The sequence below is a fragment of the Ranitomeya variabilis genome, chromosome 3, assembly GCF_051348905.1.
Source record: "Ranitomeya variabilis isolate aRanVar5 chromosome 3, aRanVar5.hap1, whole genome shotgun sequence".
In the NCBI taxonomy this organism is placed as follows: Eukaryota; Metazoa; Chordata; class Amphibia; order Anura; family Dendrobatidae; genus Ranitomeya; species Ranitomeya variabilis.
In genome coordinates, this window is record NC_135234.1 from 463,074,058 (window position 1) to 463,093,250 (window position 19,193).

The window sequence follows — 19,193 nt, forward strand, 5'->3', positions numbered from 1 at the left end:
GTGTGCCCTGTCAGGTTTAATAAGTGGGATTTATTGCCTAATAAATGGGGTTGGGACCATCAGTTGTGTTGTGCAGAAGTCTGGTGGATACACAGCTGATAGTCCTACTGAATAGACTGTTAGAATTTGTATTATGGCAAGAAAAAAGCAGCTAAGTAAAGAAAAGCGAGTGGCCATCATTACTTTAAGTCAAATTAAAAAAAACCTGCTTATATCTTTTTTCCAATTTTTATTAAAAAAACATTTCTATGTTATTTTTTTGAGGGGTGGGGGGTATTTTTTTCATTTTTTAAAGAACAGACGTGTATTTTTGTGATTAATTCCTATTTGAAAATTATAATGTAATTAAATTGACACGTTTCCCACAAATAGGTTTGTTATTTTTGTTATTTTTTTATATACAACATTTTTATATATATTTTTATATATCTTTCGTGTTTTTATATATAAAAGAACAATGTAGAATGAATCACTCCTCCTCTTCCTCTTTTGTAACCCCTCCCTCTATTAAACTGGGAAAGGGCTATTTAAGAAGGGTCAAATTAATTTTCTCCGTACAGCTGAAGAAAGCTACAAATAGCTGTGAAACGCGTTGTGTATATAGTTTTCATTTGTTTTATATCAGTTTGAATAAAATTTTACCTACAAGCAACCTGAAATTCCTGCACCTTGATTTCTCTCGGTGGCAAAGACAGCGCCAACCCTTGGTCCTCCATTCTGGCATGTGTTCTCTATGAACGAGCTGTTGCTAGATTCCTCTGATGTAGCTTATGTCCGAGAGAGCAAAAGGATCGGCTGTTGGAAGTCTAACGTTCCAGCTCCTTCTCATCATCTGTCAGGAAAGACTGTAGGCCCCAATACACTTTCGAACGGCAACCGATCCCTCCGATCTCAGCGGGTAAAGCAAACATTAGGCTATTTTATATGCAGGACTATACATCAGCATTCTGCAGTTGGCATGTGAAAAACTACTACTATGTATGGATTTCAAAAAAATTCATTCATTTTGACATTTACACAGTGCAGCTGCATTCAGTTTTGTATGTGGCCAGCCTTACCGAGTGGTTTCAGGACTACAAATCGTGAATTTATTCCTTTATCATTTTTAGCTATGCAGGTAAAATTAGAGTTATAGTCTTCTTTCTGCACTTTTACAATTGTTAGAATGGCCTCAACTGAAACCTCTTCTGTTCGTGAACGATTTTCCCTGGATGAACAGTGAATATTGTCAGTTAATACACATTCAATACATAGCTGTTGAGTACAATGTAAAAAAACATATACATAATACTGTTTTCTGTATATACAAGGCCCGTTTCTCAAATTAATCAGAAAGTAAGTTTCATAATTTCTGTCATAAATATTCCATTAAATATTTCATATTGTGCCTCCATTTTCGTTAGCCATGATCATACTTTTTGTCCCCTGCAGTGAATAATATACAAATGTACCTTTTTACTTGAATGAATCTCGATCCATTATTCACAGCTGTATTATTTATCTTCCAATAGACGTCATAAAAATCTTCACAGGTAAAGCAAACCAAGGCAGAACAAGACAGGTTTACCGATGTACCTGGAAAAGGATAATAATTATCATGGTATAAGGGTAACACAATAACATGAGACCAGAAATTAGTATTGTACATGGCAAATAAATGGAAAAAAAAACAGCCCAAACTAATAAAAACACATATAGCACGATAGACCATTCTATATCTTAAACATTTTTAGGGCAAAAAAGCAGAAATGTAGTGTTTGTATTGTCTTGCTTCAGTTTATATGATTGCTACAGAATCCTTGGCCAATCATGATATCTTTCAGGTTGTTGTTGGGGTTCATAATTCTTGCTGTCCAAAAAATACAAGTAACCCAGGAGGTCCTCATAAGAGACGGGATTTAAATAGGTTGAACACTACTTTATCAGTGATGACCTATCTTTAGCTGTTCTGGTATCTCCTGTAGCAAATGCTGCGCTGCTGGGTCATCTGATAGTAGCCATGGCCACAATCAAGAGGTTTATTAACACTTCAGGAGCTTCACAGGAATTAATTTAGGGTATGTGCACACTTTCAGGTTTTTTGGCGTTTTTTTCGCAATAATAACGGGAAAAAACGCATGCATATGCATCCTATCATTTAGAATGCATTCTGCAATTTTTGTGCACATGATGCGTCTTTTTCTGCGAAAAAAAACGCATCGCGATAAAAAAAGCAGCATGATCATTAATTAATTTTGTGGGTTTTTTCGCGTTTTTCCTGCTATTTAATGCATTGGGAACCTCCGGTAAAACCGCAAAAAAAAGCGCAAAAAAATGCATGCGGATTTCTGGCAGAAATGTCCGTTTTTTGTCAGGAAATTTCTGCAAGAAATCCTGAACGTGTGCACATACCCAAAATGTGGAAAGAAATACTGTATTTTTCTGACCATAAGACGCATTTTCCCCTCCAAATTTGGGAGGAAAGTGTGGGTGCGTCTTATGGTTGGAATGTAGCATGTGGGGAGGGGGCAGCAGCAAGTGGGATCGCACTGTGATCCTACTTGCAGGAGGCAGAAAAATGTCCCAGCTGCCCAGAATCCAGTGCTAGGGAAACCACATGGTCCCGATGATTAAAGTGCAGTGAATATTCATTAGCCACTTCCCCACCCACCTGTCAGCTGAGCAGTGAGCAGGGAGCTGCACATGAATAGTCCTTCACTGAAACATATATGGTTTCCCCAGCACTGGATTCCTGCAGCAGCTGGGGAGATCTGTGTGTCTGGTGGAGAAGGGGGCAGCAGCAGGGGCCGGAGGGAACAGCTGCATAACTGCCTGGGCTGGATGCTGAGGCATAAGGACCTGTGTGATGTCATGAAGTGGGTGGGCTGGAGCATCACATGATGGCACAGAGCCCTCCCTCTTCTGATGTCATCACAGGTCCTTCAGACACCCACTAGAATCTGCAGGCTTCCTCTTATGACCTGTGCTGTGGAAAGGCAACAAGAGGGAGGGCTCTGTGTGTGCAGTCATGGGATGCTCCAGCTTTTCACCTCACCACTGTGGGTGGCTGGCTGGCTTCCACAATTAAAAGGTTAGTCTTTACAACACACAATAAAGCACTCTGCCACTCCTGTGGTGAACTATAAGGCTGCCGTCACACTATCAGTATTTGGTCAGTATTTTACATCAGTATTTGTAAGCCAAAACCAGGAGTGGAACAAATAGAGGAAAAGTATAATAGAAACATATGCACCACTTCTGCATTTATCACCCACTCCAGGTTTTGGCTTACAAATACTGATGTAAAATACTGACCAAATACTGCTAGTGTGACGGCAGCCTAACTCCCAGCATGCCATAGGATCTGCAGGACATGCTGGGAGTTATAGTTCTCCCAATGGGATCTTAAAGCAGCACTCCAGTGTTATTTTTCAGTGCTGGAGTGGTGCTTTAAATATAAGCCCTGTGCCTCCATTCTTATACTCACCCTCCAGCGTCTTCATACAGTACTTTACAGACACCACACTGGTCCCGCAGCTTTCAACATAATAACATACTATTATAAATAATAACACCACATATAATAGTATGTTATTCAATTTTACCACTTTTTTTTTTTTTTGCTTCAAATATTTTTTTCCCTATTTTCCACCGTTAAAACCTGGGTGCGTCTTATAGTCCAGTGTGCCTTATAGTCCGAAAAATACGGTACATTAAAGAAGTTGTCCACTACTATAACTTTTTTTTTTCATAAATCTTGCTATTATGTGCCACTGAAAACATCCACTGTGTTTATTTTACCAATATTACCTTTTATCATGCTGTAGCAGCATATCTTCAATGCTGGATCCAGCTGTCATGGGGTTAATCGACAACTTCCTTTCTCCTGACTTATTGTGCTCTAATACTACGGCTGTGTGCACACGTTCCTTTTTTGTGTGTAAAAACGCATAGAAAATGCATACATATGCATCCCATCAATTATAATGCATTCTGCAATTTTTGTGCACATGATGTGTTTTGTTCCGCTAAAAACACATCGCGGTAAAAAACGCATCATGTTCATTAATTTTGCGGATTTTTCGTTTTTCCGGCTATTTAATGCATTGGGGAAAAAACGTGCAAAAAATGCACCAAAAATGCGAAAACAACGCATGCGGATTTCTTGGAAAAAAATGTCCGGTTTTCTTCAGGAATTTTCTGCAAAGAATCCTGACGTGTGCACATACCCTACAAGTTCCATGATGCATTCCACTGGCCTCTAAGCCCGAACCTAGCACACCCACTCCAAAACACACCCCAAACCCTCCCTCCTCTCCCTCCTCTATCTTCAAAAAGATTTGTGATGTCATTTCTGTCCAACCTCCTCTTTTACATTTGTCCAACCCACACTCCATTACACATAGATAGATAGATAATAGATAGATAGATGATAGATAGATAGATAGATAGATAGATAGATAGATAGATAGATATGGGATAGATAGATAATAGATAGATATGGGATAGATAGATAGATACATACAGAGATATATCTATATATCTATATCTATTTCCATAGATATGTCCATATCCATGTTTTAAAATCCCTTCACCCCTGGAGCTTTTTTAATTTTTTCGTTTATCGCTCCCCTTCTTTCCAGAGCCATAATTTTTCCGTCAATATGGCCATGTGAGGGCTTATCTTTTGCAGGACAAGTTCTACTTTTGAACGACATCATTGGTTTTACCATGTCGTGTAACAGAAAATGTGAAAAAAATTCAAAGTGCGATGAAATTGCAAAAAAAGTGCAATCCCACACTTGTTTTTTGCTTGGCCTTTTTGCTAGCTTCACTAAATGCTAAGGCTGTGTGCACACGTTGTGGATTTGATTGCAGATTCGCAGCAAAACCGCAGATGTAAAAAAGATCTGCAATTTTGCTGCGGATGTGGGTCCGAGAAATGCTGCAGTTCGGGAGGAAGGAAGTGTGTGGGCGGTGACTGTATGCGTGTATGTGTGTGCGGGCGGGGTCTGCGGACTGTTCGGATGTGTGAGGCGCTGTGCGGGACTGTTCAGTTGTGTGGGGGGCTGTGCGGGGGGGTCTTTGGGGGTGTGCGTGTGTGCAGGCATCATCCGATGGGACTACAAGTATGCAGCATCCAATCTTCAGCTAATCCAGAAATAATCCAGAAAATGGACATGCACCCTACACTCTCCATACATCTATCAATAGATATATCTATCCAGATATATCTATAGATAGATATATGAATAGATAGATGTATGTATCTATAGATCTATCTATCCATCTCATCTATCTGTCTATCTGTGTGTGTAATGGAGTGTGGGTTGGACAAATGTAAAAGAGGAGGTTGGACAATAATGACATCACAAATCTTTTTTTTTTGTTCAATAAAACGCACCAAAAAACTGCATCAAAACCACACCAAAAACTGCATCAAAACCAGTTTGCATCAAAAACCAGTTTGCATCAAAAGCGCATCAAAACTGCACCAAAAACTGCATCAAAACCTAGCAAAAACCGCACCAAAAACTGCATCAAAACTGCGCAAAAAAACGCACCAAAAACTGCATCAAAACCGCACAAAAATGCGCACCAAAAACTGCACCAAAACCGCGCAAAAACGCATTAAAAACTGCATCAAAACTGCACGAAAAACGCACCAAAACCAGACCAAAAACTGCACCAAAAACGCATCAAAACTGCACCAAAAACTGAATCAAAACCGAGCCAAAAAACAGACCAAAAGCTGCACCAAAAATGCATCAAAACTGCACTAAAAACTGCATCAAAACCACGCAAAAAAGCACCAAAAACTGCATCAAAATCGCCCAAAAAATGGACCAAAAACTGCACCAACAATGCATCAAAACTGCACCAAAAACTGCATCAAAACTGCACCAAAAACTGCATCAAAACCGCACGAAAAATGCACCAAAACTGGAACAAAAACTGCACCAAAAACTGCGCAAAAACTGAAACAAAACAGTGCAAAAAATGCATCAAAACCGCGCAATAAAAGAAACGGACCAAAAACTGCATCAAAAAAGGAACAAAACTGCACCAAAAACTGAATCAAAACCGCGCAAAAGAAGCATCAAAACCAAGCAAAAACCGCACCAAAAACGCATCAAAACCACGTAAAAACGCAGCTGCGTTTTATGCCAGGAGATGCAGGTTTTGTGCAGAAAATTCTACACCCAAATCTGCAACGTGTGCACATAGCTTAAAACTGAGCTGCCATTACATGTCTAGGTTATTTTTTATCTAAGTGGTGAAATAAAATTCCAAACTTTGCTAAAAAAAAATAAAATAATTGCGCCATTTTCCGATACCTGTAGCAGCTATATTTTCTGAGATATCGGGTTGGGTGAGTGCTACTTTTTTGAGTGTCGAGCTGACATTTTTAATGATACCACATTTGTGCAGATACGTTCTTTTGATCGCCCGTTATTGCACTTTAATGCAATGTCGCGGCGACCAAAAAAAACATAATTTTGGCTTTTGATTTTTTTTTCTCTCTACACTGCTTAGCAATCATGTAAATTTTTTAAATTTTTTTATTGAAAACAGCTGACATGTTGCGGCTTTGAAGTGGGCTCACCGCCGGAGCCCACCTCAAAGCGGGGGATACTGCCAGCTGACGTACTATTCCGTCAGCTGGCAGAAAGGGGTTAATGAACAATGTTTCAGTTAAAAAAATGAAAAAAAAAGGCGTGGGCTCCCGCGCAATTTTCTGAGCCTGAGGGGGAAAGCCGACGGCCGGGGGCCAATATTTGTAGCCTGGGAAGGGGGTAAAACCCATGGCCCCTCCCAGGCTATGAATATCAGCCCGCAGCTGTCTGCGTAGCCTTTACTGGCTATTAAAATAGGGGGACCCCCCGCCAAAAATGACGTGGGGTCCCCGTATATTTTATAGCCAGAAAGGCTAGGCAGACAGCTGTGGGCTGATATTCAGAGAAGGGCCATGGTTATTGGACCCCTGGCTACAAATACCAGCCCCCTGCCACCCAGAAATGGCGCATCTGTAAAATGCGCCTATTCTGGTATTTAGCCCCTCTCGTGCCACTGCTGAGTAGCGGTGGGATATGGGGTAATAAGGGGTTAATGTCACCTTGCTATTGTAAGGTGACATTAAGCTCTGTTAATAATGGAGAGGCGTCAATAAGACGCCTATCCATTATTAATCCTATAGTAGTGAAAGGGTTAAAAAAAATTAAAGACACAGCCAGAAAAAAGTATTTTAATATTCTTAATTTAACCATAATCGATCGCCTGCAAAAAAATTTAAATAATAAACCAACCATATACTACCTGTTTGCCGTAGTCCAATTAGTAACGAGTATCCCATGATGATCTCCCCTATAGAACAGTGACATCGGGTGAAGTCACTGCTCTATAGGCCTCCAGTGACACACTGACAGAAGACAATGGCTCCTGCAGTGCATCACTGAAGAGGTTACCTCAGTTCAGGGTCTCACTTTATGGCAAAGCTGTGTGAGAATTTTCCCACACAGCAGTGCCACAAGTGAGACTAGGGACTATTTTCTCACAGGGGCGTAGGAATACATTGTGGAACGATGCCTTCCTTCATTGTATTCCTGGAGCCCCTGGAGAGCGGTCACATCAGCTGATGCTGATGCTCTCCATGGTAGATCGTCGTGGGACACTCGTTTTAATTGGATATCTGCGGATCAGGAATATAATGTTTGTTTTATTATTTTAATATTTTTTACAGGTGACACTGGCTTTGGGGATCAAGGTGACAAGGTGATGATGAGTATGTACTCTATGTTTAATGTACTGTATGTCTATATGTATGTATGTATGTATGTATGTATGTTGCATGTTGTATGTTGCATGTCGCATGGTGTATGTTGTATGTCGCATGGTGCATGTTGTATGTCGCATGTTGCATGTCGCATGTTGTATGTTGCATGGTGCATGTTGTATGTCACATGGTGCATGTCGCATGGTGCATGTTGTATGTCGCATGGTGCATGTTGCATGTCGCATGGTGCATGTTGCCTTTCGCATGGTGCATGTTGCATGGTGCATGTTGTATGTCACATGTTGCATGTTGCATGGTGCATGCTGCATGTCGCATGGTGCATGTTGCATGTTGTATGTCGCGTGGTGCATGTTGCATGTCGCATGGTGCATGTTGTATGTCGCATGGTGCATATTGTATGTCACATGTTGCATGGTGCATGCTGCATGTCGCATGGTGCATGTTGCATGTTGCATGTCACGTGGTGCGTGTTGTATGTCGCGTGGTGCATGTTGCATGTCGCATGGTGCATGTTGCATGTCACATGGTGCATGTTGCATGTCACATGGTGCATGTTGTATGTCGCATGGTGCATGTTGTATGTCACATGGTGCATGTTGCATGTCACATGGTGCATGTTGAATGTCGCATGTTGCATGTAGCATGGTGCATGTCGCATGGTACATGTTGTATGTCGCATTGTGCATGTTGTATGTTGCATGGTGCATGTTGCCTGTCGCATGTTGGATGTTGCATGGTGCATGTTGCATGGTGCATGTTGTATGTCACATGGTGCATGTTGTATGTCACATATTGCATGCCACATGTTGTATGTCGCATGGTGCATGTTGTATGTCGCATGGTGCATGTTGCATGTCGCGTGGTGCATGTTGTATGTCGCATGGTGCATGTTGCATGTCGCATGGTGCATGTTGTATGTTGCATGGTGCATGTTGCATGTCGCGTGGTGCATGTTGTATGTCGCATGGTGCATGGTGCATGTTGCATGGTGCATGTTGTATGTCGCATGGATCATGTTGTATGTCACATATTGCATGCCGCATGTTGTATGTCGCATGGTGCATGTTGTATGTCGCATGGTGCATGTTGTATGTTGCATGTCGCATGTTGTATGTTGCATGGTGCATATTGTATGTTGCATGCCGTATGCCGCATTTCACATGTTGCATGTCACATGTCGCATGCTGTATGTCGCATGGTGCATGTCGCATGGTGCATGTCGCATGTTGTATGTCGCATGTCACATGTTGCATGTCGCATGTTGTATGTCACATGTCACATGTTGTATGTCACATGGTGCATGTGGTATGTCGCATGTTGTGTGTACTGTATGTGTGTAATGTATGTTGCATGTCTATATGTATGTTGTATGTACTGTATGTGTGTAATGTATGTTGTATGTATGTTGTATATCTATATGTATGTACTGTATGTGTGTAATGTATGTTGTATGTATGTTGTAAGTACTGTATGTGTTTGTTTTTTTACATTCAACACATTAGTCGGATGATGGGACTACTACTGTCCCATCATTGGCTAATGTGTCACTCACTGTCACTATAGCAGGCATAGCCCGATGGGACATAGCCCTGCAGACCCCCCTGCCCCTTCCGCACATCCCAGCACCACCAGGAGATCCCAGCGCCAGCCGCAGACCCACCGCGCAGACCCCCCCGCCGCATGTAGTTCCCGGCACCGGCCGCACATTCCAGCACAGCCAGCAGAGCAGACCGCCCCGCCCACAGCCCCGCCCTCAGCCCCCAGCACAGGTCCACAGGCTGACCCCAGCACCGCCCACAGCCCAGTCACTCTTGATGAGTGACCGCTGTCTGTGGACGCTGGAAATTGACGTAACGGCGGCGGAAATTAGCGGCGGCTGCAGCCTGGGGGTCACGTGACCCGGACTCAGCCGCCGGCATAGCGCCGCTCACAGGCTAAAACGCCAACATAAGGTATTTGCAAAATTCATAAGGGGCCCCGGGGGGATACATTGGGGGGTTAATTGAAAGTATTGGACAACCCCTTTAACATTTAACTTTTTTTCTTTCACAAAAATGTTATTTTAGCCCCAATTTTTTTATTTTCACAAGGGTAACAGGAAAAAATGGACCACAAAATTTGTTGTGCGATTTCACATGAGTACACTGATACACCATATGTTTGGGCACATGGCAGGGCTTGGAAGGGAAGGAGTACTGTTTGACTTTTTGAACGCAAAAAAGGCTGGAATCAATAGTGGAAACCATGTCAGATATGGAGAGCCCCTGATGTGCCTAAACGGAGGAACCCCCCACAAGTGACCCCATATTTGAAACTAGACCCTTCAAGGAATGTATCTAGATGTGTGGTGAGCACCTTGAACCCCTAGGTGCTTCACAGAAGATTATATAGTAGAGCTGTGAAAATAAAAATCACATTTTTCCCACAAAAAATTTCTTTAGCCCCATTTTTTAATCTTTACTAGGATAACAGGAGATAATAGACCCAAAATTTGTTGTGCAATTTCTCCTGAGTACACTGATACCCCATATGTGGGTAAAAACTACTGTTTGGGAACATGGCAGCCCCTGATGTGCCTAAACAGTGGAAACCCCCACAAGTGACCCCCTCAATGAATGTATCCAGATGTGTGGTGAGCACTTTGAACCCGCAGGTGCTTCTCAGACGTTTATAACGTTCAGCCATGAAAATTTTTAATAAATTGCATTTTTTCCCATAAAAATGTTGTTTTAGCACCAAAGCATTTTCACAAATATAACCGGAGAAAATGCAGCAAAATTTTGTTGTGCAATTTCTCCTGAGTACTACGATACCGCATACTGTTTAGGTGCACGGCAAGACTAAGAAGGGCAAGAGCGGCGTTTGACTTTTTGAACGCAAAATTGTGTGTAAGCGTTAGCAGACGCCATGTCGGGTTTGGAGAACCCCTGATATGCCTAAACGGTGGAAACCCCACAAAAGTGACACCATTTTGGAAACTAGATTCCACAAGGAATTTATCTAGACATATGGTGAGCACCTTGAACCCTCAGGTGCTTTACAGATATTTAAAAATGTTGACCTGTCAAAATGAAAAAATAAAGTTTTCCTGCAAAAATGTTGGTTTTGCCCAATATTTTCCTTTTCACAAGGATAACAGGAGCAAAATGGACCGTACACTTTGTTGTACAATTTCTCCTGAGTTCATCGATATCTCATATATGGTTGAAAATTACTTTTGTGGCACAGCTCACAGTGCAAAGTTCAAAAGGGAAGGAGAGCCATATTGGAGTTCAGATTTTGCTGGAATGGTTTGAGGGTGCCATGTCACATTGGCAGAGCCCTGAGGTGCCAGAACAGCAGAAGCCCCCAATAAGCGACATAATTTTACAAACTAAACCTCTCAATTAGTTAATCTAGGGGTGCAGTCAGCATCTTGACACCACTTGTGCCTCAAAGAAATTTATACCATTGGCCGATGAAGAAATAATAATTACATTTTTGCTGCTAAAATGTTTTATTCCCAAATTTTCAGTTATTTTATTTTTATAAGGGGTAATAGGAAAAAAATGGACCTCTCACTTTGTTGTGCAATTTCTCCTGATTGTGCGAATACCTTACATGTGCTCGAGAACAACTTTTGAAGCACAGTGCAAAGCTTAGAAGCGAAGTAGTGCCATACTATAGTGCAGATTTTACTGTTATGGTTTGTGGGTGCCATGACCCACTGGAAGAGTCCCTGAGGTGCCACAACAGCAGAACACCCCCATAAGTGACCCCAACTGACAAACTACACCGCTCAATAAGTTCATCTAAGGGTGCAGTGATCATAATAACACCATGGGTGTGTCACAGAATTTTACATTATTGGGCAGTGAAGAAAAAAAAAAATTTACCACCAAAATTTTGTTTTAGCCCCAGATTTTACATTTTCACATAGGAAGTGGGAAAAAAAATAACGCCAACATTTTGTCACGCAATTTCTGTTGAATGTGGAAATATGCCATACTGTATGTGGCTGTATAGTACTGTGGAGCGGCCCCCAAATGCAGGGCAGCGGGGTACTCGGTACCGGGTTCCTCAGTCCTGGGGATGTCACGGTGGCCTGACCCGGTCCGTGGCCCTGCTAAGGGGCGCCCAATTAAAGATGTAGGTGACGGTGTAGGTCGCAGTAAATAACGAAGACACAGGGTTGCCGTCTCTTTACCTTTTTACTGAAGGCTTCGGCAGCCGCAATCCAGAGCACTGCTAACAGGGCTGGCTGAGACCGGCCGGTCCGAAGGCACATCCAGAGTTTCCTTTTACAGTTGGAAATCAGTAGCCTTCCTACCAGCGCCTGCGTGTTGTAGTACCTCCCTGCTGAGCACCACGGGATAGTCCTCACAACTGTTGTGTATGTTTCTGTTCTTTCTCTCTCCGTCCCCCAGATGATATGGATAGGACACACCAGTATGACGGGGTAGGCCTGGAGTTATTTTATAGGGACCCTACAGATGCCCCTCTCCCACAATTGCCTCCGTTGTCTTCGTTAGGTGTAAAGGTGAGACAGCCAACCTAAAGTTGCCTGCCCTGCCGTAGTTCAAAGTCAAGCGTAGAATCTATTACTTCCTCGGCGTTCCGGCCGCCGGCTACGCGCCTCAGAAGGATGTTGCTGATCTTGAGGCACGACTCCTTCTGTTTCTATCTCCTTTGTGCTGTGATCCTGTTTCTCACTTCTCCACAATATGCTTCGCTTCGTGTCCTTTCTTAGGAGTCTGCCGCTATAAGACACAGGCACGGCTCCGTAGCGATCTGTCTGTGCTAGGCCGCTGTCAGGATCCCACCCCTGACAGGTCCTCTCTCGAACTCTCCCCAGCTACTTTCTCCCTAACTTCCTATCCAACCCCCAGTTTTACCCATGTGTGAGGAGTGGCCTCGTAGATAGGACCTTTTGCTCCCCCTGGCGGCCGGAGTGTGAAGTGTAATGTGTGTCTGTGATACCTGCAAGGTGAACTCTTTTAGTGGAATCAGACGTACCATCACTCCCCCTGGTGGAAGAGCGACGTTACTGCAACGATCAGACTCTGGGGTGCTGCACCCCCCCCCCGTTAAATCCAATACTCCCGGACTGGGAAAAGAAGAACAACAATACATGTTAACAAAAGACATACAAAACTTTGAAATACTATGAACAAGTAAATGCTATGAACAAGTAAATATAACAGTGTTTCCCTTTATGGGAGGTGAGGACGCTTGAACGTTGCGAAAGTTTGGTCATGCACAGTTCATGACTCCCAGTTCAGTGGGTGCAACCTTGAAACAGCAGGGACCTCGGGTAAACAAAGGGGTCCCTGTCAAAGTTTTGGAGCAATTCACTGTCCATCACTCCATTGTCCATTTTTAAACCTGTAACAAAGATATTTACACAAACATTTTCAACCAAATAGCAACTATCGTTAGTATCTCCAAGTTTTGTAGCGAAGTGGAGTTTGATTCTTGGTGCTATGTGTAGACCTCCGCAGTGCAGGGGTTGCTATTGGCCTAACAGGGCCCGCTATGCTTGCTATTGCTGGTGTAGTGCACTGTCTTCTAGCTACACTTCTAGTGAGTCTGGGTAGCACTGGCATGCTGGAGCTCTCAGGGCTGCTGCTACTAATGATGGGTATGGCAGATTCACCTATAGCAGAGGGAGGACTTTGCCGGTTCAACGGTTGGCATGGCAACCTCTGGTGGGGTCCGCTGTGATTGCGGGTCCTGATGATCTGGCACCACATCTAGTTCTGGCGGTTTCAGTTGACGAAACGTTAAGACAGGTACCACGATGGCCTGATTTATTTGAGTCCAGGACTGGGGAAAATCACCAAGAACAGTGTGTATCATCTTCTCCTCTTCTACAGGTGGAGAAGTTCTGGGATCTGTTTCCCTCTCTCTCAACTTATCAGGGCATATTTTAAGGTGGTCTCTGGATATTGCCGTTGAGGTTTCCCCTCCATCTTTGCTGATGAGACAGACCTTTGTATTGTCAAAATTGGATGGCAGGATTGTATACGGTTCCGCTTCCCATTGGTCATCAAGCTTGTGTAATCTCCTCTTCCGTTTGAGTACTTGCTCACCGGGTGACAAGGGAATCACAGGAGCATGCTGGTTGTAGTCTCTTTCTTGTTTTTGTCTGGCTTGGGCGAGACATCTTTCCACGCATTCCTGTATTTTGCGGTACCTTTGCTGCCTTTCTGCATCCCAATCTGCATCTGGAGAGGTATCTTCGGGGGTCAGGACTCCCATGTCTAGATCAACAGGTAACTTGCTAGATCTTCCTCGCATCAGGTACGCTAGAGTGCAGTTGGTGGAATTCACTGTGATGTGGTTGTACATGTCTACCAAGTCAGGCAACTTCGTTGGCCACAAGTTCCGTTCCTCCACAGGCAAGGTCTTCAGTAAGTCGATGACCACTTGGTTCATCTTCTCACACATCCCGTTAGTTTGTGGATGGTACGGGGTGGTTCTGATCTTCTTTTTCCCCCCGTACAGATTGCAGAACTCCTGGAACACCCCCGCTTCAAATGCTGGTCCCTGGTCGGTCAGTACCTTCTCCAGGTACCCATGTGGTCTACAGAAGTACTGCTGGAAGGTTTTGGCGGCCGTCCTGGCCGTTAGATCTTTGACAGGCACAACTACCAGGAATCTGGAGTAGTGATCCACGATGGTAAGAGCGTAGACATAGCCTGACTGGCTAGGTGTTAGCTTCACATGATCTAGCGCGACCAGTTCGAGCGGCCGTTTGGTGATGATGGGCTGCAAGGGAGCCCGTTGGCTGTCACGGTCCTTCCTGCGTAGGCTACATGGGCCGCACTCTCGACACCACTTCTCTATGGCTTTCTTCATGCCAATCCAGTAGAACCTCCCTCGGAGTAGCCTCTCCAACTTCCTCCATCCGAAGTGTCCAGCCCCATCGTGGTACGCTCCCAGGACCATTGGCGCATCTTGCCTGGGAACCACTATCTGCCATACCAATTCATGAGTGTGTGGGTCGATGCTTCTCTGGCACAGCTTACCATCGTGAATAAACAGTTTGCCTCTCCCCTTCCACAGCTGTTGTGTCTCTTGTGGATCATCCGGGCCTTGATGCAAACCTGCCTGTGTCAGGAGCTCTTTCACCCGATGGACCGCGGGGTCACCATCCAGGGTCTCTGCCCATCCATGGTGGGGCAGGGCATTCAGCGTGGCGTCCTGCTTGTTCTTGTGCCTGTTCTTCACATGATGGGAACACTGAATGGCTTTGGGGCGATGGAAAGCGGGCAGCTCCACCTCTTCAAGTGCCTCTGGGTCCTCCCCCGTTTCTGGCAAGTTGGGCATCTGGGACAAGGCATCGGCATTCGCATTCTTGTGCCCTACCTGGTACTTGATGGTGAAGTCATAATTGGACAGCCGGGCCATCCACCGCTGTTCCAAGGCACCGAGTTTTGCTGTATCCAAATGCGTTAGTGGATTATTATCCGTGAAGACGGTGAATTTTGCTGAGGCCAGGTAGTGCTTGAACCTCTCCGTCACTGCCCAAACGATGGCGAGGAATTCCAGCTTAAAGGAACTGTTGTTGTCAGGGTTCATTTCAGTGGGACGAAGTTTCCTGCTGGCGTAAGCGATTACCCTCTCCTTGCCTTTCTGGACCTGGGACAACACGGCTCCCAGTCCCACCTTGCTGGCATCCGTATACAGCACAAACGGTTGGTCATATTCAGGGTAGGCCAGTACCTCTTCTCCTGTCAGCGCCAACTTTAAACAAGTGAACGATCCTTCCAGTCCCAATCAAATGGGGTATTCTTACCCTTGGTTTTCTTGGATTGGCCCACCAACAGGTCTTGCAATGGCACGGCCTTCTTGGTGAAGTCCTTGATAAACCTCCTGTAATAGCCTACCAACCCGAAGAACTGCCGGACTTCATGGAGGTTGACGGGCTTTGGCCAGTCTTTGATCACAGTGACTTTGTCAGGGTCTGGGGCCACCCCGTCAGCACTCACTACGTGGCCCAGGTACTGCACCTTGGGTTTTAGCAGATGGCATTTGGACGGTTTTACCTTTAGGCCAAAGTTGGACAGGGCTTCGAACACCTCGGCCAGGTGCTCCAGATGGTCCTCATAAGTCTTGGAGAAGACAATGATATCGTCCAGGTATAGCAACACGGTTTCGAAGTTCTTGTGCCCTAGACAGCACTCCATCATCCTCTGGAACGTTCCCGGGGCATTGCACAATCCGAAGGGCATGTAGTTGAATTCTCAGAGACCCATCGGCGTCGTGAAGGCCGTCTTCTCCTTGTCCACCTCTGCCATGGAAACCTGCCAGTACCCACTGGTGAGATCCAAGGTAGAGAAGTAGTTAGCAGATTTTAAAGCAGCCAGGGACTCCTCTATCCTGGGCAGTGGGTATGCATCCTTATGTGTAATGTGATTTAGCTGCCTATAATCAACACACATCCTCATTGTGCCATCTTTCTTTCTAACGAGGACTAATCGAGCTGCCCAGGGGCTACAACTGTCTCTCACTACCCCAGCCTCCTTCATCTCTCGCAACATGTCTTTGGCACACTGATAATGAGCTGGGGGTACAGGACGGTATCTCTCTTTTATGGGTGGATGATCTGTGGGGATGCGATGTTGAATCCCTTTTACCTGCCCAAAATCTAGGGGGTGCTTGCTGAATACCCGCTCGTACTCATGAACCACCCTGTAGGCCCCCTGTTTCTGGTGAGATGGGGTAGAGTCAGTGCCCACGTGCAATTCCCGACACCAATCTTTCAGTTGCCCTGCAGAACCGTTGTTCTCCGCCGGATTGGACGGGACCAAGGGTCCGGGTGCCTGTATCACGCTATTATTAACAGTAAACAGTTTGGCAAGTGTGGCATATTTGGTTAGGTGGACTTCTTCCTCCCCACAGTTAAGAACACGTACTGGCACCCTCCCCTTGCGGACGTCAACCACCCCTCTGGCTGTCAGGAGGGTAGGCCTATTATCTGAATATTTACAGGTTCTACCAGGGCCTGATAGTCTTTACCCCTGAGGCCTATGGCTGCTCGACACCATATTAACATTTCACTCCTGGGGGGTATCGCAATGGGGTTTGAATCACTCACTGTGACACGACCAATTTCACCACCAGTCAGCTCCACCTGCTGTCTCTGCATCAGAGCCCTGATTTCTTTCTGCAGGGCACATTGTTCACTGTAACCAGCTGTTTCTGCTACCTGCTCTAACAAGACAATAACTTCTGCAAGACAATTTTCTATGACATTAGTACAAATGGTCATCATGGGATTACATTCACGTCGGTCAATATCAACAATCCCTTGGGCCTCCAATTCTACCTGCCCCACTTTAATGGTGACCTCTTTGTACCCCACTTGTGGCAATGGCTGACCATTACTGGCTATGATGGTGAACTCATCATCGGGGCCACGAGTAATGTCGGTGTCCTCCCAATAACGTTTATAAAGGATGTAAGGCATAGTCGTCACCTGAGAACCGGTGTCCAGCAAAGCGTTCATGGGGATACCGTCGATCACGATGGGAAGAACTGGTCGCCCTCCAATGTATTTGGCTCTCCAATTTTGCGGGCCTGATCATCCTACTCCTGGGGGTTGGCCCTCTGCCCCAGGGGTTGCTTGTTTAAATGACAGTACCTTGCAAGGTGGCCCACCTGGTGGCAGCAGCAGCAGATAGGTCGTCCGTCCCGATGAAAGCGATCGTCGTCCCTGCCTCTGGTCGGCGGAATCCTCCTCTGTCGCTGCCAGGGGACATCCTCCGGTCTGGAAGCCAGCTTGATCTTCTCCTTGGGGGCCTCCTGTAGGGACTGTATGGTCCGGGCTAGGGCAGCAACGCTCTTGGTCAGCTCCTGCATCTGGAGGCATAGTCCTGCAGGGGAGTCGTCCTCCAGGATCTGGGCATCGGCCTCGGCGGCAATTGGGGCATCTGGCGCCACCTCCTGGTGATACGTGAGAGCTTGACGCCTGGGAAGTACTTCACAGCTGGGCTGTCGCTCCTGTAGCACCTGGATGGCTTTATCTTTGAATTGCGCGAAAGTCAGGTCTGGATTCTGCATGGCCAGGAAGTGCAGTTGGGCCCTTTGGTGACTGCACAGGAGCCCCTCGATGAACCGCTCTTTCAGGAGTTTATCCTCATCTTGCATGCTGTTTGGGTCATTCTGTTTGATGGCCCGCAGTGCCTCCTGGAGATTAAGGGCATAGTCCCGTAAGCTATCCTGCGGCCTCTGCTTGCACCCATAGAACGTAAATTTAATTTCTGTAGTGGTGCGGGTATCAAAGGTGGTTTTAAGCTTTGCAAAGACCTGCTGCGCAGTTCTCTTATCCGCGGCGGGCCAGTACTTCACTTCCCTCAGAGCCGCTCCAAAGAGTTGGCCTGTTATCATATGAACTTTCTGAGGCTCTGTCAGGGGATAAAACTCAAGCAGGCTGCAAATCCCTTCTTTAAAGTCAGTTAATGTATGTGATTCTCCAGAGTATCGCGGGAGCCAGGCTGCTCCTGGTAGTTACGGCATAGAGAAGGGCATTATGGCTGCTGTAGCTGCGGCAGTATCCGGCTGGCTGCTGGGGGCGGCAAGCTCTACAGAACCCGGCGGTGGTACAAGGCCTGTGGCTGCGCCTACTGCGGGGCCCGGAGGTGCCCCGAGTCTGCGGCTGCGACCGCCGCCTCCGCTCCTTCTGGATCAGACATGGCCGCTCCTCCCCTCTGCTAACCTGGTGGAAGTCGGGGTTCCTCTTCCAGAATCGGCACCTCACTGCGTCTTCTTGTTCCGCGCTCTTTTCGGCCGGCTCCGCCCACAAAGCTATGGCTCCTCCCCTCGTGCCCCACACGGCGCGGCAATGGCGGATTTTGGCGGCAAATAGCAATACACAGTCTTTGCAATAAATCACGATTCAGCACAATTCAGTCACAGTTCTAAGGCACACATGACCTGATTCCTCAGGCTTAAGTAGATCCTGTTCATGACGCCAAGTTGGAGCGGCACCCAAACGCAGGGCAGCGGGGTACTCAGTACCGGGTTCCTCAGTCCTGGGGATGTCACGGTGGCCTGACCCGGTCCGTGGCCCTGCTAAGGGGTGCCCAATTAAAGATGTAGGTGACGGTGTAGGTCACAGTAAATAACGAAGACACAGGGTTGCAGTCTCTTTACCTTTTTACTGAAGGCTTTGGCATCCGCAAACCAGAGCACTGCTAACAGGCCTGGCTGAGACCGGCTGGTCCGAAGGCACATCCAGAGTTCCCTTTACAGGTGGAAATCAGTAGCCTTCCTACCAGCGCCTGTGTGTTGTAGTACCTCCCTGCTGAGCACCACGGGATAGTCCTCACAACTGTCATGTATGTTTCTGTTCTTTCTCTCTCCGTCCCCCAGATGATATGGATAGGACGCACCCGTATGACGGGGTAGGCCTGGAGTTATTTTATAGGGACCC

At 45.9% G+C, this 19,193-nt stretch overlaps 1 protein-coding gene across 1 annotated transcript in view; it reads right to left on the reverse strand.

Moving 5' to 3' along the window:
• LOC143816365 (interleukin-1 receptor-like 1) overlaps positions 1 to 19,193 on the reverse strand; it is a 153,000-nt gene that overhangs the window by 14,443 nt on the left and 119,364 nt on the right. Inside the window, exons 7-8 of the mRNA XM_077296620.1 lie at positions 1,452 to 1,575; positions 1,059 to 1,207 (exon numbers count right to left, since the gene is read on the reverse strand). Coding sequence (XP_077152735.1) covers positions 1,059 to 1,207; positions 1,452 to 1,575 — 273 coding nt within the window. The remainder of the gene's footprint in view (positions 1 to 1,058; positions 1,208 to 1,451; positions 1,576 to 19,193) is intronic.